Source organism: Suricata suricatta, chromosome 12 (genome assembly GCF_006229205.1).
Source record: "Suricata suricatta isolate VVHF042 chromosome 12, meerkat_22Aug2017_6uvM2_HiC, whole genome shotgun sequence".
Lineage (NCBI taxonomy): Eukaryota > Metazoa > Chordata > Mammalia > Carnivora > Herpestidae > Suricata > Suricata suricatta.
Window position 1 is genome coordinate 31,274,859 of NC_043711.1, and position 25,910 is coordinate 31,300,768.

The 25,910-nt window shown below is 41.8% G+C and overlaps 1 protein-coding gene and 1 non-coding gene across 2 annotated transcripts in view; one reads left to right on the forward strand and one right to left on the reverse strand.

Annotated features, from left to right (window-relative positions):
• The window catches only part of ADAMTS9 (ADAM metallopeptidase with thrombospondin type 1 motif 9), a 161,532-nt gene that overhangs the window by 82,693 nt on the left and 52,929 nt on the right, over positions 1-25,910 (reverse strand). The window contains exons 13-23 of the mRNA XM_029917014.1: positions 24,495-24,676; positions 24,269-24,405; positions 22,296-22,413; positions 21,946-22,041; positions 14,087-14,253; positions 13,865-13,994; positions 13,115-13,241; positions 6,585-6,795; positions 5,922-6,086; positions 3,471-3,635; positions 487-606 (exon numbers count right to left, since the gene is read on the reverse strand). Coding sequence (XP_029772874.1) covers positions 487-606; positions 3,471-3,635; positions 5,922-6,086; positions 6,585-6,795; positions 13,115-13,241; positions 13,865-13,994; positions 14,087-14,253; positions 21,946-22,041; positions 22,296-22,413; positions 24,269-24,405; positions 24,495-24,676 — 1,618 coding nt within the window. The remainder of the gene's footprint in view (positions 1-486; positions 607-3,470; positions 3,636-5,921; positions 6,087-6,584; positions 6,796-13,114; positions 13,242-13,864; positions 13,995-14,086; positions 14,254-21,945; positions 22,042-22,295; positions 22,414-24,268; positions 24,406-24,494; positions 24,677-25,910) is intronic.
• On the forward strand, positions 9,913-10,019 carry LOC115275653. Its single transcript, XR_003901685.1, has one exon. It is a non-coding gene; the product is annotated as a U6 spliceosomal RNA (small nuclear RNA).

A 25,910-nucleotide genomic window follows, 5' to 3' on the forward strand; every position in this document is an offset into this window, starting at 1 on the left:
ATCTGCTTTGTTGAAGTATCATCTACTTAATTATAGGCTTATATTTTCAATTTTTAATAAGGCCCATATTTAGCAACCAGTTCGCAAAATTCCTGAACATTCACTAGTCAACTCTTGTGAGCTGGTACAAGCCAGCTACGGCACACGGCTCACACTCTGTGCTCAGCCCTACACTGAAATCATTGAAAAAAACTCTGAGCTCAAGAAAACGAGACCAAACAATCAACATTTGCTACCCAATAAAAAATCAGAATCAAACCTACATACACTTCAAAAAATCAGAGAAGAATGAAACTAGCATGTCCAAATATTAGATTAAAAATGTAGCAAAGAGGTAAATCTAGACCATTTACTTAATCAACTGTTACTCTACATACACACTTACCTATGAAAGCACTTCCATTTGGACGGAACCCCTGGGAACTTCTGGCACCTTTGTGCCCAAAGCCAATCATTGGGCACACCATTGGGACAAAGGAGACTCACCTGGGTATCAGTTGGTCTAGTGGCAGCATTGCAGTCATTGTCATCAACCACTGACATGTAAGCCCCAATGATGCACTTCACTGCCCGCAGCTGGTATCCTTGTCCACAGGTAACACTGCACTGAGGGAAAGAAATACAACAAAAGGTATGCATGCTTGAGTGAATTTTCTCTTTCCCTACTTTCCCCATGACATCCTACAGGGAAAAAATAGCTCCATCATAGTGGAACAGAGGGCTAGCACCCAAAGAACCTAGGTAAAAGTGGGCAATCCTGCTCTGCACAAATTATATTCATCAATTATCACTTTTAGGGTTGGAATTATTTCTACCTCTCATTGGAAATCTATGTGTAGGGGTTCAACATTTGACAGTGACTCAGTATACCCCTATTTCAACACTCTCTACAAAGCTATGGCAACTAAAATAGTGTGGTATAGACATAAAGAGAGTTATATACACTTACGGAATAGAAGTGAGTCCAGAAATAAACCTGGACATCTATGGCCAAGTGTTTTTTGACCAAGATGCCAAGACCATTCAATGGGGGGAAGAATAGTCTCTTCAATAAATGCCATGGCTCAAAAGTCTGTCTAAATGGAAGAGAATAAAGCTGGACTTCTACCTAATGTTATTTATAAAAATTAATCCCCCAAAGATCAAAGACCTAAACATAAGAGGTAAAACTATAAAACTCTTAGAAGAAAAGATGATAGAAAAGCTCTATGATATGGAGTTTAGTAATGATTTCTTACATATTCTACCACAAGTATAGGCATCAAAAGGAAAAAACAGACAAGTTGTATTTTATCACAATTAAAAACTTCTGCATCAATGGACACCAGCAGCAAAGTAGAAAGGCAAACCACCATGGGATTGGAGAAAATATTTATAAATCATATGTCTGATGAAGGGTTAAAATCCACAGTATAAAGAGCAACTACAGTTCAGCAACAAACAGCCAACCTCATTAAAAATGGGAAAAGAAGAACTTTTAAACCGTACATTTAAAAATGGTTAAGATGGTATAAATTTGATGTTATGTGTTTTTTTACTGTAACTACAAATATTTTAAAAATGGGCAAAGGATGTGAATAGACACTTCTCCAAAGAAGATAGACAAATGATCGAAAAGCACATGAAATGACTTTCAATATTACTTGTTATTAGGGAAATGTCAAATAAAAATTATAATGAGATACTACTTTACTCCCACCAGGAGAGCCATAATTAAAAAGGGGGGTATAATAAGCATTGGGATGGAGATGGAAGAATTGGGACCCTTGTGTATTATTGGTAGGGATACACAGTAGTACGGGTGTGCAAATGGTATGGGTTCTGTGCAAAACTGGCAATGAAGGAGTGAAACACAGGCTGACCATGTGATCCAGCAATATTACTCCTGGGATACACCCAAAAGAACCAAAATCAAGTACTAAAACAAATACTCATACATGAATATTCATCTCAGCATTCTTCACAATAGCCAAAATGTATGAACAACTCCAATGTCCAGTTTGGTATGAATGGATACACAAATACGGTACATCTGCATAATGGAATGTTAAGTAGCCACTGAAAGGAATGAAGGACAGAAATGTGGCTTGGTGTGCTTGTGGTTTGGTGTAGATGTGGATAAATAAGAGGCCCATCAGTGCTAAAAGATGTTATGCTCAGATCTTAACAGTGACCCTAAGCTGGGTTCTCTTTCCCTCTTTCTCTTTCTCTTATTCCCTAATTGCTATATAGATATTGACAAAAAGGAGACTGGATTTAGGAGTGTGAGAGATTCTCCCTGTTAGTGCAATCAGACACGATCAGCCATTCTGACTAGCGATGCTATTCCATAGGAGGGTTCAGAAGAACATCAATTTCGTAAAAATTGTAAGGGTGTGGCAATAAAGCTGTTCTCATTTATTGCATGCATCTTGGAAAAGAAGACATAAATGAGAAGACTGGCTGCAGCTGGGCAGGGGGGTAGGGAGAATTATTCTTCAAGAGTATGTGTAACTGACAGCAGACAGCTGCTTCGTTTCTCTCGGGAACTTGGAGTGCTACTTAAATAGTACCCAGAGCGCTTCCGCTTCTATATTAGGAAGGACTTCATTCCAAGAGTAGTGGCTTCCCAAATATGAGTCCAAGGGAGATTTTCACTCTCTCCTTTAAGAATAGTTCAGGTTAGACTGTGGAACTGACACTCTAGGGGACTTGGGAAAGATGCTTTCGGAGCGAGATGATTCTGCAACTTTTGATCAGATTCATGTTTTATGAAGTGCTGGATTTATTCACAAGAGGTGAGCTTTGGAACCCTGACATGGGAGCCAAAAACATTGCTTCCAAGTCCTGGTCCACAACCCCCTACCAAAGGTGCTGGACCCCATTCTGCAGTGGCCCACAACAACATGCTAGATGGTAACATCAGACGGCACCTGGGTGGCTCAGTCACCCAACTCTTGGTTTCGGCTCAGGTCATGATCTCACATTCATGGGTTTGAGCCCCACATTGGGTGCTACACCAACAGTGCAGAGCCTGCTTGAGATTCTCTCTTTCTCTCTCTCTCTCCCTCCCTCCCTCCCTCCCTCTCTCTCTCTTTCTCTCTCTCTCTGCCCCTACCCTGCTCACACACTCTTTCCCTCTCAAAAATAAATAAGCATTAAAAAAAAAAAAAGATTAACATCACCAGACATGAGATCTGTTGGTACTTTGTTCAATGCCTCTGTGCTCAGGCTACAGTTTTAACCCAAGGGCAAAGACATGCACGTGGATTTACGCAAAGGGAATTGTCAGCTCCAGGAGGAAAAGCAGCAATCCCTAGACCTGAGGCAAAATGGCTGCAGTGTTTCTGGTGCTTGGATCTGGCGCCACGGAGGGACAGGGCCAGTCACAAGACACGGCAGTTAAATCCCCACCACTGGAATGCCCCTCTGCAGGCCCTCTCCAGATAAGAAGGAAAGAATGTAGTTAAGAATTTTATCGTTCAAAATACCTGTCCCCAGGGACCCGCCTGCCAGGACGCACATTCAGGCTGCTGACAAGTCAGTATGGAGGCTGGCTTGGTCTCAGGGTCACAGCTTCTATCGTTTAATCGATCTTCACCAAACTGACACCAGACCTGGCGGTGCTTATGCCCTTTTCCGCAGGTGACCAGGCACTGTAATAAAAAGCACAGCAAATCAGGGGTGTTTCTGAACAGGGTGTTGTGGTTCCCAGGGATCATTCACGGAGCAGCAAGAACAGAAGTATTCTCTTCCCACAGCAATTCTTGTCTCTCATAGCAGTTTGTGAATACAGCATGGCTCGTTTTTCTTTCATTCATTCGTTCATCCATTCACTCATTCATTCTGTATTTATAAACACTCTGGGACCGTGTCAAGCACAGAATGAACTCAGCACAGCATTATGCCATGAGATACATTTCTTCCCCAACTTATGATGGGCTTATATCCAGGTAAGCCCACTGTAAGTTGAAAATATCCTAAGTTGAAAATATACTTAATACCCTCAACCTGCAGAACATCATAGCGTAGCCCAGCCTGCCTTAAATGTGCTCAGAACACTTACATTAGCCTGCAGTCAGCAAAATCATTGAACACAAAGCCTAGTTTATAATAAAGTGTTGAGTACCTCATGTAATTTATTGAGTACTATCTTGAAAGTGAAAAATAAAGCTATTGTATGGGTACGGAATGGTTGTGAGCGTCTCCATCATTGACCCTTAAGTGGTTTTGACTGCATGGCTGACCGGAAGCTACGGGTGCCCAGTATTACAAGAGTGTGTGGACCACACCTAGCCAGCCTGGGGAGAGATCCACTTTCAACATCCAAAGTACAACTGTGACTAAATGTGTTTTTGCTTTCACACCATTGTAAAGTAAAAAAAAAAAAAATTGTAAAGTTGAATGATTGTGAGTTGGGGACCATGCATACTGAAAAACAGCATTCATGGCTTCCTAGCATAGGAGTTAGGTGTGGGGATCAACGTGGGCTTTTAATTCCAATACAAGCAGCTGTAGGTACCAATTCAAGTGATGTCTCCATACCTCAGTTTTCTCATTTGCACGGTGGGGATGACAATGGTGCCTACTGCAAAGAATTGTGGAAACTAACTGACCGAATCCAAGTAAAGTGCTTGTTCATTTAATAAATGTAAATATCATCATCATTGTCATCCATGCGCATTGTAGAACATTTGAAAAATACAGAAAAACATAGAAAACTAGAATGATCGAAAAATCTGTCTCCCCAGGGATAATCATTATTAACATTTTGCTGTATTCTTCCCAGTTTTTTAAGCTAAGGAGTGTTGGATCATATTGAATATATAGTCAGTATCTCCCCCCACCTCCATGTTAGCAAACATTCTTGCAAAAGTTAGTTACTTGATTCGAGGTGACACGTTAGCTATCATTAGCTATCTAAGTAAAACTTTAACCCACTACCTTCTTTCATCTTTTTGGAATCAAACACTGGAGTCTAAGTTAAGGCAGATTGTTAATGGAACAAAAACAGTAGGTTTGCTGTTAACTTGTGCAGGATTGAGACACCGTTAATCATATGTATTCATTCTCTGCCATTTCAGGGACATCAATAATATCCTTTTAAGATTCATATTTCATTTGCTGTTGAAAGTAAACAGTTAACACTGTGCCTACATGGTTAAGATAAGGAAATGGGAACAGCAGTTATATAGGAAAACCTCTTTCCCCACATTCCTGACTTAGCCTATAAGTCAGGGAACTTCTGTTTCCCTTTCCCTTGCTCCATAAAGGAAGGCGGAGGCAGTCACCTGCTTGGGGAGAATCTCACTGGGCAGGGTTAATACTGAGTGTTAACACTGCACCATAAAAGCAAAAAAGAGGCTCTTCCTTCTTTCTCTTACTGCACTGAGGTCACCTGTGCCAAGCAATGAGGGTTTGCCTTATGCTTCATCAGGTAAGGGATGAGACAGGCAAGAGTCTGGAACACTCGACGAGTCCTTTTTTACCCCCTAAGTTTTCCACTAGCAACTGGATGTGTAAGTCAGAGACGTCACTTGCTGGGTCTAATTATCTTATTTCACAGATGAGAACATAGAAAACCTCTTTTTCTTTTCTTTTTCTTTTTAAGTTCAGTTCTAAACCAGGACAGATTTCTGATTAGCAAAGCCCCTGTTTTCCTTTACAACAATTTAGTAGGGGATCAAAGAGGAGGGAAGGTAAGACACAGGAACTTCAAAATCATCAACAGAAGCTATCATAGTGGGTGATTCAGCCAAACCCACCGTGCCTCTGAGGTCACCAGGGGAGCAGTCACATCCTGTCATGAGGCAGATGGAAGACGACAGTTGCTTCATTCAGGGGTTGTGGAGGGGGGAGAAAGGCGCAGCAGGTTTAGACTTGAACAGAGCTGGAGAGACTCAAAGTACCACAGAGGGGAAATAAGAATCCTCTTATCTTACCTCTGACCAGTCTGCTGACTTCCACTGCGGACAAGAGAACTCATTGCATCTCTGAATGGTGACTTTCTCTTGATGTGCGCATTTGCTATCGTCCAGGACATCATTGCGGGTGTTGACGCAAATAGCCCTTCTTCTCTGGGTTCCACCTTCACAGCTTTTGGAACACTGAAGGGAAAATGAACGAAATAAAACTGTTGCTAAGTTTCCAATCCAGCATGGTCAAGATCCTGGCTATGTCGGTTTGCCTCTTCCAGCCCTTAGGAAACAACCATACAACCAACCCAATTCTAGTGGTTATTTGGGGGAACATCTGTTCATGTTATCAGTTTATTTACCAAGTTCATAGTGAGGTCAATATTAGTAAATTGACAAAGGACAATAAAACTGGAAATGGTTTGTGGGGTATGGGGAAAGGGATTAGATGAGTTGTGCCACCACTCCCAATGTCCCACATGCCATATTCAATGCCACAGAGTCAGACATTACAAACTGATCACGGTAGTCTTTTCTGTAGAATGAGGTCAGGCATTATAAATCGATCTATGAAGTCTAAATGAGGTTTCTCAATGCAGCCCTCACTAATCCATTCGTTGATTAGCCATCATTAACTACTCAGACTTAGCATCCAAGAAGAAGACTCTCATTGAGTGAGAACCGACTTACTTCAGTCCATGCAGAATAGCGCCAGCCGCCCATGTTACATTCTCCTGAGCATTTTTCCTGGTTTCTTGGTTTGGGTTGACTGTTGCAAAAACTGTCATCAACCTTCTCGGTCTTCCCATCTAGTCTGCTGTATTTAGCACAGTAGATGTCGAGTGTACGGTAACCCAAGCCACATTGGGCACTACATTCACTCCTGCTGGCAACGTGCCACCTATGCATAAATAATGGGGAGAAATCAACATTTCTGTTAAATATGTATGTCCCATTTATATTCGACTGGTGGAACAATTGAGTTCTTTTTTCTTCCTTAACTCCAATACCATGAAACCCCAAGCCACAATCAGTTCCTGAAATCCAATTTTAAACCAACATATCCACATATTTTTTCATGGCTGCCAATGAACATGTAAGTCAGAGTGAAAGTCAGAGGTGCCGTCTTTGTGAAGATTCTCCCTTGATACAGTCAATCTGAAGTTCAAGCAACCAAAAAGAAGAAAACATTGGAATTCAATGGAGCAAAAAAAGCAATTTTGTATTTAAAAGGCCCATGCAACTCAGCATTTCATTCTCAAGAAGGCTGCTTCCAACAGCGGTTGGAAACTCTCCCCAGAAAGCCTCCTTTAGATGGGCCATGCTAAAAAGTGTTCAGGGAACATCCTGCGACTTAATAAAGGAGCGGATAATTGGAGCGTGATTGTGAATTTCACATGTGCTAAATTCTGTATATGTTATTGTAAACAGAGACTAAGCTCCTTTTAGACATGGACCATAGTCTACACAGTTTGATTATATAATTTTTCTTAAAGACTTACTTTTTTAGAGCACCTTTAGGCCCATGGCAAAACAGAGAGGAAGATACAGAGATTTTCCATATGCACCAGCCCCCACACTTGCACACCATCCCCATTACCAATATCTACCCACAGAGGATGCATATGTTACAACTGATTACACTGACATATCAGAACCACCCCAAATCCATAGTGTACGTTAGTTCTCACTCTTGCTGTTATATATTCTGTAGGTTTAGACAAATATGAAATCACATGTATCTGACACTATCATATCATAGAGTATTTTCACAAAAAACCTAAACATTCTGTTCTCCACCTATTCATCCCTCCTGGCCCCATGATTATATACTTTTAAATTTGGATTTGAATATACAAATCTTTGTCACCTTTGTGTCCCTGATACCTCTAATAAGCCTTTCTCAGGACACAAGAAGTACTCCGTGTGTGTTGATAAATTGAGTTATTCTTAAATGCCCCTAAAACACACTCAGTGCTCAAATATAAAAAAATAAATCTTAAACTGAACAGAAGAGTATGAATAAATAACTTAAGATGCATGTTGTTGATTTAATTTAGTGATCAAAACAGGACAGTTTATATTCTTCAGTTGAATGAACTCTTGTTAATTGCCCACTTCTCAGAAATCGGATGGTTTGCCAAATATGGGAGCCCTAAGAATTCTTCCATCCTCACCTGTCCAGGGGCAGGACTGGAAAACAATGAATACTGGCCACACACTTATCCTGGAGTTTCTCACAAATGCTTAAAAGTAGGTCAGAGTTGACCAACTTCTACGTTTGGCATATTAAGTGGGCTACTGAGATTTTCCGTTCGAGTGACACAGTATTTTGGGATTTTGTTCTAACCGGAACATGTTAAATGAGGGATTGTAAAACAAAGCTTTATCTCATCCTGTCAAAGTTTAATCTGGGCAAACTCTCACTTCCCTGAGGAAGTGAGGCAAAAATGTGGTCCAATTCAACAGAGGCATCTGGAACTTTCATCTGCTCTTTGATTCTTGGCTACCTTCTCTTTGCCTTCATCACCATCTTCTTGTAGAAAGATTATCCTGGGTAAGGGAGGTGGGAGTCCTGCTGGCCCCCCGCCCCCCACCGAAAACAACACACTGGTAGGTCAAGGGTAGCGAAGTCTCCCTGATATTCACACAATCCTTGGAATTTGAACAGAGAACCTGGAAGAGACTGCAGAAAGGTTATAGCATTGCCTTAGGAAAGTTCTTTCCAAAATGCTGTCATCTGCTTCATATTCTCTACCTGGAAGGTGGTCTCGACTTTAGTGGGGTTTTTTCCTTTTTTTTTTTTTTTTTGAGAGAGAGAGAGAGAGAGAGAGAGAGAGAGAGAGAGACAGAATCTGAGGCAGGCTCCAGGCTCTGAGCTAGCAGTCAGCACAGAGCCCAACGCGGCGCCCATGAACCGTGAGATCATGACTGAGCTGAAGCTGGACACTTAACTGACTGAGCCAACCAGGTGCCCCTCAACTTTAGTGTTTTGAATTTGGTTTGTTTCATGTGACAAATCATTTTATTACTATATTTCAGAGAGGCAAAGTGTTTATTCTAAGTGGAAACAAAAAAATGTATATGCCTCCGTGGGTGTGTCGGGGACTGTGAAGTAAATAATACTAGGAATCCATTTGGGAATTACTGATTTAAGCAGGTTTCTGTATTTCAGAGCATTCACAGGGTTTTCCAAACATTAACTGACAAATGTACTTCCAGACGGGAGGAGATAGCCAATAAGCCTCCTCACGCATACTGGTTCTCCACAAATCATCTCAAGGAACTCGTGTTTCACAACCATGCCTTGGAAAAAACTATTTAGAATTTGATCCATCAGTAACAGTCCTCTCTCCAGTCTTTCAGTGTTTTCCATGGACATTTGGCAGCAATTAGTATGAATCCCAATGATTGTGACTGTCAGGTTCACAGAGAGAAGGAAGACAGAACATCTCTTTTTGGAGGTTGATATATGTTTTTGTACATTTTTCAGTGAATAGCTTTATTTTCCTGACAGTCTATAAAATTCAGTAAGGAATGAGTCTGAGTGTTGAGAAGGAAACATGATCTATTTAATTTCAGATGCAAGCATGCATCTGTAGAGTTACAAGGGCAGACATGACTACAAGTCCCTCACTTTCTTTTCCTTTGATCAGCCAAAGATCCTATTATCACTCAAGCCTGTTCCTGGAGTTGCTATGTCCCTCCTCCTCTACTTCTGCAGGATTAAGTACTTAAAAAAATTTTTTTTAAACATTATTTATTTTTGAGAGACAGAGAGAAAGTATGAGTAGGGGAAGGGCAGAAAGAGAGGGAGAAAGAATCTGAAGCAGCAAGAATCTGAGCTGCCAGCCCAGAGCCTGGTGTGGGGCTCTAACTCAGAGACTGAGAGTCCATGACCTGAGCCAAAGTCAGGCACCCAACTGACTGAGCCACCCAGGTGCCCCAAATACTTTTTTTTTTAAAGTATTAAAACAAGACGACCTACTCCAAATGGGGAATTTAAAATAGCATCTTTGTGCTTGCTTCAACAGCACATATACTAAAATTGGAACGATACAGAGAAGATTAGCATGGCCCCTGCACAAGGATGACACGCAAATTCATGAACCGTTCCATATTTTTACCTTCAGTGACTCATGTAGTGGAAATCTCCTTGTGTCAAACATGCCAGGGGTGTGTCACCCCAGCAATAACAGAAAAAGCTGAAGACACCTGAGTGTTTAAGTTACAAAGACTATCTGTCCTAAAACAGACACAGGATGCTTTGAATAAAATTCCCTAGATTACTGAAATTCCCCAGAATAAATTTAAGTAAAATTCAACCTACTAAAAATTTTGATTCTGTTGAAAATTATTAGGCATTCCTTAATAAATTGATGAAAATTACATACCAAAAAAAATAGCACCTTTGACATATCTACTTTAGGAAATGAAGAAACTTTAAGCTCTGGTTTTACTTAGATATTATAAAGTTATTTTTAATACACTCATAAAGACCTGGGTGTGAATGTGAGCTCCAATACCCAGACAGGTGACTTAACCTCACCAAGCTTCAGTTTCTTCATCTGCAAAATGGTGGGGAAATCGGGTCCAATTTACAGGGCTACTAGAAACAATAAAAAGCTAAAACCTGAATAGGATTTAATATGCAAGCCAGGCCTTTAAGAAGACTAGCTAATATTATTATTGTTACTACTACCCTTCTGGTATTTTATTCTTCAGCTAAATTCTAAGTATCATGTAGCTCCACATAAACCAATAACACAAAGTTTGAGGAGAAACCCAGTTGAGACCCTTGGTATAATCCTACATAAAAGTCTCCTGGATTTGAGGCCACCTTTAGTTGCATTCACTTTGTAAAATTTGCTTTAATTTTTGTTTTACATCTGAAAGCTTCCAAAGCAGGAGAAACTCTGGAGAACACTGATTAGCTAGCATCACCACAAATAAAATTGTGGCTTATTTTAAATCTATTTGAAGTGAAGAATATTCATTTCTGGAAGTAATTGTTCAAACATCTCCACCCTCAAATTGATCCTTGGGTAGGCTTTATGCAGGGTTCTTAAAGAATCGTTTATTTATTGAAGGTCACATTCTAGGACTTGAAATGTTTTGTACAAACTTGCCTTCCTGGCCAGAGAAGAGCGTGCTTACAGCGCTGGGGGCAGGAGTCCCACAGGACGGGCTGTCTCGTCTGAGACCCTACCAGCCCCAGTGTGGAGAAGTGACAGCAAGTGCCTCACTTATCCAAGTAGGTCAGGGAGCAGGGATGAGGCACAAAAGTCCTGGGAGCCATTTCTATGCATAAAGGTAGAAAAGCTTCACAGAAGGGGATCAACGAGTGACCCTCATCATTATGACTGAATTAAAAATGGCGTTCTCCCAGGGTTTAAGAGTATAGAATCCAGGTTCTGAAAGACTAGATTTGAATCCTGCCACTTCACTAATAGGTAAATGACCTCAGGCAATGTGTTTAACTTCTCTCAGCCTGTTTCCTTATTTGTAAAGTGGGGGATAATTGTAATACTTATGTCATTATGTTGTTTGGGGGAATTAATAAAATATTAATTGCATAGTATATTAATGTAGATCCTATGTTAATTTAATAGGATAGTAATATAGCTTTAATTACTTTAATAGGATAGGATTATAGGTAGCATATAATATTAATTATATTCTATTAATAGGAAAATACATAGTTGTTAAAATAGTTCTTAGTAAATGGTTAACTATTATTATGTTCAGAGTCGTTACCCCTCCAAATAATATGAATATTAATTACTATTGATTCATTATTCATTATAGAATATCATTATTTTCAGTGACAATTTGATATAAGACTAATCTAAAAATGGCACCTTTCTCAATTTATTGAAGCTATACCTCAGGGAATCTACTGACTAATTCATTGTTTTTTCCCCTAAACTTTTGTGATTCAGTTCAGCAATTAGCTAACTACTTTTCTGAAAAGACCTTAACTCTAATTTAACTAAATCAACTCAACTGGCTGAAGCAATGGGTTTATAGGTATAACAGGAATTAATACTGCAGAGTGCCAATGTCTGCCTTTTAATGTCTTGGGTTTTCTCTTTCTATAATGGCTTGTCAGGGCTTTAGGACAAGCCCATTGAACAAGCAGATAAGTGTTGCTGGGTAGATAGGTATAGTGGGGATGGAAACAGCCCTGGTTTTGAAGTCAAAGCCATCAGTTCAGGCCTGGCAAAGAGGCGGCACTCATATTGTGGCTCCCCCACCTACTCTCATGACAGACATTACTAATTGATCACATCTCATGACAGACATTACTAATTGATTGCAGCACTCCTCTTTTCTCTCAGAGCCTCAGGAGGGCCTTATAATCTTCACTCCAGCACTATAGGCTGCCAATACCTGCCATTTGATTAGATTTGGCACTGTGACAAAGAAGCCACAAAATGGTTAAGTATTCACTTTGCCACTTACAAATGGTAAGATCCTAACAATTTCCCACACCACTACACACTGATGATATCTGTTCTGTAAAAGGAGAATTAAAGCATCAACTTCTGTTATCTGCATTTAACTGACATGCAGATTACATGATGCAACACCCAGGCTATTTTAATATTCAAACATGACACAGTCAATCTTGCAAGTAAATGGAAAAGCTTTCGAATTCTGTACCCAGTCACTATTTCTTGCCTCAAGGATTTCCTATTTCCTTAAATACAATACAGAGTATTTTCTATATCTAGACATCTTCTAGTTCTAGTTCCTTCTAGTTCCTTTCATGACTTTCTGGTAGTGCATTGCAACTTCCATACACATGATTTTTTCTACTGGGTGATATACACTCTGGGTATATAGACAGCAGCATATGGGTACTTTGAGAGATGACATTTACCCCTTTTCTGTTGACGTTCATACCAAACTTTTACACAAGATGTGACTTAATCATAACAATACCTAGGCGCTGAGTTGTGAGCGTCAAATGAGACCTTCTTTTGGCAGGTGCCATACTCTATTAGCTATTTTTAATTCTTAGGAGAAGAACAGGAAATCCGCAGGCATATGTCTTGGATAATTGGTTTCAGAGGGATGGAAAATTGGCTGAAGCTTATTTCACAGAAACACAGGAAGGGAAAGGGAACTAAAGGCCACTGTCCCTTCCTTCTGTTCCTCCCCCTACAAGCCCCTCACGGCTCACAGTAAAGACCATGTGCAAACACCAGCCTCACCTCAGGTCACAGTCTGTGCCACAAGGTTCAGTAATGGGTCCAGGCTGTGGCAGCCGGTCACATCTTTGATCAGAAACCGTAAGCTGATCAGATTCCCGGGTGCAAACGGGTTTGCGCTTCCGCTCCCCTAGGCAAGGAAGAAAACACTTAATCAGAGAAAATAACCTATCCTATAAACAGTTTAGACCAAGGACAGGCAAACATTTTCTGCACTGGGTTAATTAACAGATATTTTGTGGGCCCTATGACCTCTGTGACAACTACTTAACTCTGCCATTATAGGACAAAAGCAGCCATTCATAAATAATATGTACACATGAGTGTGGCTGCATTCCAATAAAACTTTATTCACAAAGTTTTATGAAAGCAGGCAGCAGGCTGGATTTGGCTCACTGGCTGTAATCTGCTGACCCCCAATTTAGTCAAAAGGAAACAAGATAAATGATATGTAATATGATTACTAACTCAATGTTTCTGGAAATTCAAAGTGGCAGAGCTGACTTTGCTTGGTTTCATAATGTATATGAATCTCTTAAAAGGAGGAAACCCAACAAATTCCGAATCCCTCAAAAAGCTCAACTTGCCAGCTAACAATAACCAGAAAGATGCAGGGACAGAAGATTCGAGAATGTGTGCAGATAGAAAGTTTTATAGATCACATGTGTTTGGTTGCTTCCAAAAAAACAAACAATAAATAAAAAGACACAAAAAATAGCTCAAATGCCCAAAACCCAACTGAAAAGTAGATACCTTGGCAGGGTTTGCTGCATGCTTGCCAGGGCCCATGACTGTTCCAGTAAAATTGCTGGGGTCTGTCTTCAATTGGAATATTGAAAGAATAGCGCACGTCAGGGTTGTATAACTTTCCCACCGACAGCACCTGGGACAAGTAGACAAAATGGAGAGGATGTTTGCAGGTCCGGTGATTCCAAGTGGAAGAAAAGGGTGGTGGGCTCATGGTCAAGTTTTTACCTGCAGCAAAAGTTCTTGGTCAATGCGGTCTGTGGAGTTAATTCTTTCCACGACATTATCGGACCCGCTATACTCTATCACAGCGTTCCCAATGCGGATTTCCCTTTTAGACATTGTGACCACGAAGTCTCCATTTAGCAAGAATTCACCTTTACTGCTTGATAAAGCTGTGGATGAGAAAAGAGAATTCACTGATTTGCTGCCAGTGATTTGCTGTCAGAATTATGAAATAACACTCTGATAGGCAAAGAGTCAGAGTGCAAAGAATATAGACTTTTCAGCCACATGGGATGGGCTCAAATCCTAGTTTTGGCATTTGCCAGCTACCGTGGCCTTGGGAATTCACTTTCCCTCTTTCAGTCTCCATTTCCCTATCTCTAAAATGGAGATTAAAACACCTGACCCTGTAATTGTATTATTGAAATATAATATATGGGCCCTAATTAGCATGGGGTTTAAGATACAAGTCCCACATTAAAGGATTACAGATGGAAGCAAACGTCTTATAATTTGAAAATATATACTAATGAACTGAACATTATAAAATTGATTCCCATGAAAATATCCCTATTTTATGTTAGGATTCGTTGAGCCTATTGAATATTTATTAGCTTTCTTTGACAGATATTGAAATCTGAAAATCCACAACCAACATGATGCTTAAATGTCACTTTTTCAGTGAGGCCTGGTATAGTAGCCAGACTCCAGTATGGCCCCAATGATCCTTGCCTCCTGGTATTCACACCCTGGGTGGCCCTCTCCTACACGGAATAACACTGACCATGTTATCATTACGATTGTGAGGAAATGACGGGCTGTGACTTTCAAGGCCAGGTCTCAGGCCCTGGGGCTCTTTCTTGCTCTTCCTTGATTCATTGGCTTTGGGCGAAGCCAACTGAGCTGCCATGTTGTCAGGACATCCAAGCAGCCCCACTGAGAGAGTTCCTGTAAAGAACTAGAGCCTTCTGCCAACCGCATCTGACTAAGGCATTTAGGAAGTGCATCCACCAGCCCCAGTCAAGGTTTTGTATGTGATCACAGCCCTAAATGGTCTTCACTGCCACCTCATGAGAGACCTAAAGCCAGAAACACCCAGCTGTGCTGCCTTCAATTTCCTGACATACAGAAATTGGAATATAGTAGATATTTGTTCCCTAAGTCACTAAGTCTTCAAATAATTTGTTAGACAATAAAAGACAAGTAATACACCTTCCCAGACCATTCTTTTTAAAACTGCAACCCTCTCTCACTACCACACAGATTCTATACTTTCCATGCCTTCCCTCCCCCCTTCCATAACACTTTGTCTATGTTCTCTCTCCCCAAACAAGAATGTAAGCCCCATGAGGGCAAGGATTTCTGGACCATTTTATGCACTGCTATATCTCAGCTTCAAAAAGAGCACATGGTACCCAACCAATAAACACTGTTTTTGGAAAGAATGAATGGATCTACTGCAGATGTTGAAAAAGATGAAATAATCAGAAAAGCTACAAAATTCATGTTGGAGAACTACCTGAACCAAGTGCCAAAATATTGGCCAACTGAGAACTTGATGGGGTTAGACTCCTTACAAACTTAGAGAAAGTACATAAAGTGGACAGAGTAGGTAAGATGACAGCTGCCTCAGAAGAAATTATTTACCTAAGTGCAAGAGAGACTATTAAGAAAGTGAATACAGCCCCCAGAAAACCTTTTTAAAAATTTTTGTAAATGTTTATTCATTTTTTGAGAGAGAGAAAAAGACAGAGAGAGAGAGAGAGAGAGAGAGAGAGAGAGAGCGGCAGAGAGAAAGGGAGACACAGAATCCAAAGCAGACTCCAGGCTCCAAGCTATTAGTGCAGAGCCCAATGCAGGGCTCGAACTCACAAACTGTGAGATCGTGACCAGAGCCAAAGTCAGATGCTTAACTGACTGAGATGCCTAGGTGCCCCAGACCCAGAAAGCTTTTATAAAAATGACTCCTTTTCAGATTTACTGTCAAATTCAAACAAATTTAAGCAAACAATAAGCTACCACATAATTTAACTGAAAAATTTAGGTAGGAATATTTATCCATTGCTTTATCCTATAATCTAAAAACCTGGGCATGATTGACATGAAAACATAATTTGATTGAATGTAAGAAAAAAAATTATTTTCATACCTTTTGACTAATTCCTCAAGATGAAATCCTAATCATGTCTTTCCCCCCTAGTATTTATTATAAAATTTTGGTTTTATTTTAAGCCCCACTTAAATATTTTTTTTAGTGCTACCGCTCCTTGAATAATGAATCCTTCTGAGTACTGGGCTTGACCTAAAACAAGCACTGAATAAATCAGAGCTATTAAATATTTGGCCCTGAACAAAATATCAGAAAAAGGTCCTCTTACCTTTTATAAGTGGTGCACAATTAGTAAATCTCAGGAGGGAGAAAATCCTGAAATGCACAGGCCATGTGTTTAAGTGAATCAAAATAATGTGGCAATTTAACTCAGGTGGTGGGTAGGTTTCATCCAACGGGTCAAGGTCAACCAATCTGGCCCAGCTGCTCAAGAAACTAGGCAGAGCACAATTCACGGACAGCACCGTGCCTCAGCATCATGTTAGTGACACTGATCTCGGTTGTTGGATGGGGAGCCAAGATGTCTTAGGTATTTGCCAGATCCTAACCTGTCTTCCACTCATGCAGGTGACAGCTTGTCTTTCCCCAGGCAGGCCAGAAGCCATGCGTAGGTGGGAGAGGTGTAGAGGATTCAGGGACAGTTGGTCATAGAGCCTGATGCAGAGATGAGTGAGGGCCGAGAGAGGCTCTGAATATTCTTGGTGGTAGTGGCAGCAGAGCCCTCATTTTCCCGGACGTGGAAATCCCAGAGAGTCCACTCATTTGGACACTCCACTGATGCAAGATATCCTCTTTCTGAGATCAGTAATTAAGTGCATTGAATTCTGTCCCTCATCTAGTACTTTACTTACCCGCTCGTATAAGCCCTATCTTGGTCCTGAGGGAAGAATGAGATGCCTTCATGTGAAATGGTTGGGGAAAAATGTGGTGACAGGGAAGAAAGCTTTTAAAAAAGCAAACCCTCTAGAATCTTGGCTTCTTGACTAAAAATCCTTTGATAGTCCGCCCTACCTGCACAATGTACTTCAAGCTCCTTAGCATAACCGTCCTGTGTCTGTACAAGTCGTATCTCAACCTATCTTTCCAGCCTCACCATTCACTCGCAACAATAAACCTCAATTTCCAGTCATTCATTTCCCTAAGTTAGCCCTACGTTTTTCTACACTGAGGCAGGAAAGTGAAGTGGTTAAGGGTGTAGGGTCTGAAATCAGATCAACAACGATTCCAACTCTTTCCACTCTCTGAGAAGTTTATGTCCTTGGGTAAGTTACATAACCTCTCTAAGCCTCAGTGTCTTCCTCTGTATAATGGGTTTCTTACTGGGCTGTTACAAACATTAAACAAGATAGTGCACATAGGCTGCGGCTGTGGTCAGATCACGATGGCTTCATATGTGCTGTCTCCTTACCACACCTTTACAGATGCCTCACTTAGGGATGAGAAAAGCATTACACAAATATTATTCAAATACTCTCCCACGGCCAGGTGATTTCACATCATGGGAAGTCTGTCTCCAAAGCCCGTTAGCCACTAAAATTTTCTTTTTTTTTTTGGACCACTAAAAGTTTCTAAGAACGCATGTCTGTTAAATAAGTGAATGAATTCATGCATGCTTTCTCTTATGTACGAGTTGAAATCAAATATGGTTAGCCACAGATTTTGAGAAATTTAAGTCATTGTTTTTACCAGCCAAGCGCCCATTTAACAATGCACTTTTAGAACCCCAGGAAAAGTCCCAGCCCATAGTAGGTGCTCAATCAACGACACTGAAAAGAAGGAGTGATAGATTAGACCTGACATTTATGACAAGGAGAACAGAGTGCTTCCAGCCAAATAACTGTGTCCCTGTCAGTGTAAACCTCTGACAGCCTTGCCTCCCCTTCGGCTTCTGCAGTGTGACACCCACTGGCCATGTGAGATGCGGAAGTTGCAATGGGTCACTGATTGGAGATTGTTTCCGTGGTCCCTCAGACATCCTGAGGCTGCCTCTTAATGTGGGTCACTTACACTGTGATGGCAGGATGTGCTGCCAACAAAATCACCCAGTTCTTTCAAGTGAGGCCGCCTGCTGGCTACCAAGCTGATGTTTCACCAGAATGTGGGAAATGAGATGTCACAAGGCCTGCTCTGTAAATTAAGCGATAACCCAGTTTTGTTCATATTCAAAGTGCAATCGTCTACTGTGGGTTAATTCTGGGGCTCCTCTCCAACGTCTCCTGCCTTCCTCTCTGGCTTATACCAACTCGGGCCATGTTCCCCTTTCCTGCACGCTCCTTCCGCCAGTAGATGGTGAAGAGGGAAGGAGATAGGAGTCGTCAGGTGAACTGAACTTCATGCTTTATCTCCAGCTCAATTGATTCTCGCCTTCCCATTGCCACAATCAAGAGCTAAGGGAGCTGGAGACAAACAAGTATTCTGGAAATAGCCCCTTTTTCTCCTAAAGGAACTCGAACATGGTGGCACTGGGTGCAGCTTGGCTCTAACCCAACAGGAGGGAGCGGGCTGTGTGAAAGGATGACCTTTGACAGGGAGGCTTTCTGCTTCGGTACCTTGTGAAACAAATAGTTTCCTGCAAACAACAGTCTACTGCCCAGCCTTCCACTAATGCGATTAGGGGAGCTAATTTCCTGGGTTGGTTTCCCCCCCATTTCACCCATCAGAGCTGGGTTGCTACAAAGGCCCTCTCTCCTGGAAATTGCTCCCTCACCAATGCATGCGAAAAGAGTGTGGCTCGACTGGCCTTTAAAAAACTGTGAGGGGGAAGGATGAAGATGCCTTAGCAGTGAAAACAGCTATGAGTTTTAAAATTTTCTTAGAGCATTTGCTATACCCTTGTCTGAGCCAAGAGTAGATTTTTCCACGCCTCACACTGGATGACATCATGTTCTTCCTCACTTGTTAAGAAGCCACTGTAATGTTCAAAGGCCCTGAGGTCTTGACTTTCACACTCAGTGAACTGTGACTGGCCATCTATGCTTGCATATTTTTGTTTGCTTCCAGAAAGTTGTTCTTTGGTCAACAGGCAACTTTACCACAAAATTCCACTCAAGAGCCATGACTGCCTCAGCCTGCATGTCCCAGATGACAAATCTTCTTTAATTTTGCTTTCATTCTTTACAAAGAGATTAAGAAACCTCCAGTGAGGAATACAAGGTTGTCAGGAAGGCCTCCCCAATTCAGGTGCCTGGCCTGGTTCATGAAGTTCAACTGAACTGACGCCACTACTTGGAAGATCTTTCCAAGAAGGAAAAGAAGAGGGGAAAATCCTCCTCCCTTTCAAGGAGGAGAAAGAAGCAGGTCAGCAGGGCTTTTGGCTTTCAGGGAATGAGTTAATAAAGGAGGCAGCATGCGATGCAGTGGGATTTTAATTAGGAAGTAGTAGGGCCATAGCAGCCACATGCTCAAGTTTATAACCCAATGCATGAAAACAAAACCAAAACCAAAAATGCATGACCTATTTTGCTCAGTGCTGAAATGAGAAATATGGATTCCCCAAAAAATAAATTCAAAAGGGTCCCCATGAACTTGTTAACTTTGTTAATTGTTTAATAAAGTCACTATTCATTTGGATATTTAGGGTGGGGAAAAGTTGATGCAGTCACTGAGTAAATGATTCCAAGTGAGACTCTGTGGTCTTTAAAAGAAGGGATGGCTCTGTATATTTACACGGTAATCTCATCTCCCCACTAAGCACGTAGGAAATACTCAATAAATACAGCATGAACCTTGACTGTCTAACTACTTAGCGCATATATGTGTAGGCTTTGTATCAAGAGCTAATGATACAAAGACCCAGCCTCTGCCGTAATGGTGATAGAGATAAATAACAAACAGTCTCATCTCAGTTCATGGCATTTCCATTTTCTCAGCCGCTCAAGTAGAAATCTTGGAGTTACCCCTGACTTCTTTTTCTCTCTCATATACCTTATTCAATCTGCCAACAAATCATGATGATTCCACCTTCAAAAAAATCTCGAGACTTTGACCATGTACTGTCACTTCCACTGCTCCTACTTGGGACCAAACCACTAGTATCTCTCTCGTGGATTACTGCAATAATTCCTTACCAGTCTTCCTGCGTCTACTCTGTGCCCTTTTTCCAGCCAAAGTGCTCCTCTGAAAATATAAATGTGACTATATCATGTTATTTCTCGGCTCCAAATCTTCACTAGCTCCCTATGTCTCCCAGAGCATCAGCGAGGCCTTTCAATGGTTATATGGCCGAATATCATCTAGTCCTGGTACATGGTTAGCCTCATCTAGAACTCTCCTCTGTGTTGGAGCTATAGCCACATGGGTCTCCCTCTACTCTTGGAACAATCTAGACAAGCTCCTACTTAAGGATTTTACACTGGCTGTTCCCTCTGCCTGGAATACTCCCCCCCCCCCCCAGTAAACCTGTTTTCTCTTGCTACAATTCAAACATTTCAGCTCCACTGTTCCCAGCTCATTCTCAGTATTCCAATTTCCCTTAGGATGTTCTATTTTTTAATAGCACTTCCCACCTTCTAACAGTATACAGTTTGCTTATCTGTTAAGTTATGGCTTATTTTTTCCCTACTCCCACTAAAAAGCTCCAAGGAGATAGTGATTTTTTACTTATTTATTTTTTTTTATTTTGGCTCATCATATCTAGAAAGTGCCTGGCACATATCAAGTAAGGGAATGAGTGAATGAATGGTGATACACTGCAGAAAATACTCTAATGAAGTCATGTAAACATATCACATTTGATTAGCATGTGTGGTTAAAGGATCATTGTCTATCTATGAAGGATTTCATGTAGATATTCCAAAATACAGATACAGATTCTAATTTGATTCAACAAATACTCACTGATGAGCTCATTATTTCCAAATGTGTGGAGAAAGCCTCTCTAGAGGCTGAATTCAGATAGGTAAGTAGAGTCCCTGCCTGGACATTGCAAGAGAACAAGCACATTCATTTTTTTTTTTTAAAGTGACTGCCTAGCCAGACTGCCATGATTTCTTCTAGCTCAGAGTGCAAGCCATGCTGCTTTCTGTGGCTTGGAGGAGTCTGGTTGTGCAAGGTGACCAGCTGAATCCCTTCAGTCATGACCTCACTCCCCTGGTCCTTCTCTTAATTAAAAGTGGTTGGGCACATTTCATAATCACGGTGGTTTACAGAAGGCTGTGTTGACGTGGGATTGGGCTGAGCAAACTGTTGAAATGAACACGGGTTGTTGGTGTTTTGCAGTTTAAACAGAAGGCATTGATATGAATTAGTCATGTGCCTGGACACGAGAGAAGGACGAAGATTTCTATCAAGGAACAAGGTGGGCCATTCTAATCATGACATGAGAAAAATGTACCACTCTAGAACCTCCTGGAATCACTGGGCATGATGAAATATCAAGTAAGTCCACACCAGTGGTCTACAACTGGTTAGAGCTGATATCACAAAAATTAGGAGAAGTGGCCTCTTTAAATGTTTATGCTGAACTTACAAGGTAAGTGCTTTTCAAAATTTGATTTAGGGCCTTCTTATTTACTGCAATCCAGAACAAAGCCCTGATATTATTGACTAGGGTAACTATACAACTCTTTGTTCCGTACTTGGAGAGTATACACATGAGGGAGAAACAAAATAATGAATTTCAAGATCAATGTCTTGTATGAAAATATGTGATGTCTGAAAGCTCTCCGTGCGTAAATGGGGGAAGGACGTAGCACCTGCTGATGGCTCCAGAGAACCAGAATTTCTGCAATTGACAGGGGACATGCCCTCTTACCTAAGTAGTTATCATCCTCGGATTTCCCTGAGAAACTGTGCTGCCGCACATCGATATTCGTAGCACCAGCTGGGATTCGGACCACAGTATTGTAACCTGAAAAGAATTAATTTAGCCACAATTCAGTATTCCGCAAGACAATTCACTTTCCCTAGGTATGGAATAAAAGGTGGGCAATCCAGGAATATAATATAGTTCTCACTATGAAGTGTCTTCTAGCCAGATGGCTAATGTACCTTAAGAAGACTGATTTTACGCTTGACATTAATACTTTTACATATTACACATGGTTAACAATTTTTAAACTTGGACCATTTTTCCTTTCACAGTTTTTAGGGACAGAGTCTTACCATAATGCACTGTGTTAAATGTTCCAGCCACTGTTTTGCACGAAGAATTATCACCACCACAAACTCCACATTTATCTCTCCGGGCTTTTGAATTTAAAACATGATCACATCCAGCTTGCTTTTAAAAAGAAACATTTGAAATGAATGGTAAGTATTATAAAATTATAAAAACCATAAAAAATGGCAAGTAACATGTTTGTTGGAATTACACATTCAAAAAATGACAGGAACGTCTCTTTAAAGTTGCAAGGGATGAGAACTCAAATTGTCTATAGCCCTGGTGTGGAAAATGTGGTCCTCGGACCAGCAGCCATGGGCATCTCTGATGCTGTCAGGGATGTATAACCTCGGGTTCCACCCAGTGAATCTGGGTGGAATTCTGACATGCTAGCACTTATGTGCTTCATCTTTCAGATTAAAGTATGAGAACAACAGGGGCTCCTGTCCGGCTCCATTGGGAGAGCACATGACTCTTGATCTAAGGGTTACAGGTTTGAGCCCCACATTGGGTGGAGAGATTACTTAAGAATAAAATATTTTAAAAAATAAAGCTTGAAAAGTGTGTCTACAAATAAGTGGAACAAATGAGAAGAATCACTTAAGAATTAAAAAAAGAGGGGTGCTGGTGGGGGTGACTGTATCCAATTAATGATCTGCTATCTTGGGGCGCCTGGGTGGCTCAGTCGGTTAGGTGTCCAACTTCGACTCGGGTCATAATCTCACAGTTTGTGAGTTTGAGTCCCATGTAGGGCTCTGTGCTGACAGCTCAGAGCCTGGAGCCTGCTTCGGATTCGGTGTCTCCCTCTCTCTCTGCCCCTCCTCTGCTAGCACTCTGCCTCTCTTTCAAAAATGAACATTAAAAAAAAATTAAAGATCTGCTATCTCCTCTGAAGGGAGCAACTGCTGTCCTCTCCAGGAGGCTACTGCTCCTGGAGTAGTAGAAACAGGAGCCAGTGCTGACATTTTCCAATCTTCAAAGAGAAACTGCAAAACTGGATTTCATGTGAAACTCCTTATGTTAAATACCACCTGTGAATGGGGGAGAAAGCATGACTCCAGGCTGCCAGGTTAAGGCCATAGGCTCCAAGTGGCCTCGTGACTTTCTCCACATTTTAATGCAATGCAGCAATGTTGACGGAGGTCTCTGAAGGACACGAGCAATGACCAGGAGACCAGGACAGACTGTCCATATTGCTCATTTGTATGAAGTAGCCTCTGAGGAGAAGCTCCCTGTTGTGCTAGAAGGGACTGACCAGGAAACGTAGACTATAGTTCTGAGCTGGGAAATGGGTGAAACTCTTAGGGGCTCCTTCCATCAGATCTTACTGACTTGAATGCCCATGTTCCTGGACCACATGGGAGGAACAGATAACTCATCTCAAAGCCTGCCGATGCTAAGAACGTTTTCTGATGGTAAGAAGAGTGAAATGGTATCAAGCCTTCTAGAAATCACTGCACTCATGCTTTACCATCGGCCAGAAGTTTCTCAATTTTCCTTCCAAGGGTAATTAACAGGGAGGACTCAGGTAGAAGCTATCATGTTTGAGATCAGAATGAGAAATCTGATGGGAGGGCTGGCTGGAGCCTGATTCCTTACGACATCTTTCTGGAGCGGAGCTCTTCAATCTAGAAAACTCGCTGTATGGAAGCATTTAGCTTTACCCGTGAGCCCTGATGTTACTGGAAAGGAGGATGTTTATGTACAAATTATTCTAATAAATTTTCACGGGGAGCTCTTACACAGAACCTCACAGAGGTGGAGAATGCCAAAAAAAAAAAAAAAAAAAAAAAAAGCAGGACCCCGGTTCTCAGACTTCGGCGTCAGAATCAAGTGATGCCATTGCTGGTGCTGCCCCAGGGAAACACACCTTAAAAACCAGTTCCCTGGAGACAGTGCCCAGATCTTAGCCGCTGCTGGTCTCTCAAGGAAGCCACAAATCAACACAGTGGAGAAAGCACCCTCTGGGACTTACCCGGCAAAGGCCTTGGACACAGATATCGCTGGTGTCTTGGCCACATGGGGTTCCATCTATCACTCGGTCTCGGAGCTGATAGTAGGCTGTGTTACCCGCCACCCTGCAGAACAACTTGCAACGATCCTTCATCAAAACTAGAGGAAACACACAATGCAATGTGAGTTTCAGGCCGGACCCGTGGTGGTCACCCACCAACCCTGGGCCCCTCCCTCGCTGCACTCACTTCCGCTGTACTTAGGGACCCAGCGCACAGTGGGAAGCAGACCGTTGATGTTAAAATGCTTGCCATCAAACTGAGCACACTGTTCCTCTCGGAAGTCTCGCTTCTGCTTGAGGCATGGCTCTGTGTTGCAGGACTTGAACTTCATTCGGCGTCCCACACAGTACTTCCCACCATTTTTTGGCCTGGGGAGAGGGAAAGAACACACACGCCGTATTGCCAGGGATTTTTCTCCCCACACCACTGTCTCATCCGTGGCTTCCTGTCCCCCAGGGAAGCAAGTCTACAAGTGGCTGATGACAGAGGGCAGGACAGCCGCTTGGAAATGTGCGTTTGCATTCTGCTTTCAATACCATGATGTGTATGACCTTGGGAGAGTCACTGAACCTCCACAAGTCTCAGCCCCTCCGTCTATAAAAACAGGAAGGGTCTGTCGAGTAAAATGTCAGAGGACGCCACTTCCAGCTTGAAATACGAAGCCTGAAATCTATTGGGCAATCATCTGTCCTCTCTCTTCTGAAAATTCAGTCCTTTGCTTTTCAAAATGTGGACGGTAAAAGGCCCAGATGAGTCACTGGAATGCTCCCTGTCTCCTTTTTGTAACAGGATCCTCTCACAGGAGACCAGCCTAAAACCTGTGCTGTTCTCCTCCGGTTCATTTTCTCCCTCCCTCCCTCCTTCTCTCCACCCTCACAACCATTGTTTTTCTTTGTTTTGTTTTACAAGTGAGTTAAAGGAAGTCCCCATATTGTGACTAACTTAATAGGAGAAGCCGGAAGAGCAGACTGGTTTCATTAACTCTGTGTGGCGGGAGTATGGGGTGCGCCTTGCACAGCACCAAAGTGTAAATTTCATCTCGGCACGCAACCCCGAATTATATGAAATTCAAACGGACATGTATTTTCCAGATGTGACCCAGTGAGTAAATTATACAACTCATTTCCTAGCGGTCCACAGCTGGCCAAATTCGTCATGGAAACGGGAAGGTCACAGAATCGTAGGAAGGTGGGCTCACCCACCTGGGGCCGGACCAGCTTGGATTTCGTGACTACTCTGCAACATCTCTGAACCAGAAAGAAAGTTGTCCACTTTTCTTCTTTAAAACGAATCTTAAGGAGCCATTCGGACCCTACAAAAGTGTTCTCTGTTTTGTTTTGCTAAGCCAGGACTTGGGGGAGTGGGGAAGATATCCATGCCCGTATATAGAACAAGAGCCAGTCCAACAGAACAGGCAAGGCTCCAGAGCCATATCTGGGTTCCAGTCCCGGCCCTACCCTCAATGCGTGACTTTAGATGAAGTGCTCAGCACCGCTGAGTATCAGTTGCCCCCTTCTCTAAAATGAATACACATAGTAGATACTGACAATGTTAGCTACTGTGTTTATATGTCAGCACCCCCAACCGAATCTGATTCAACTG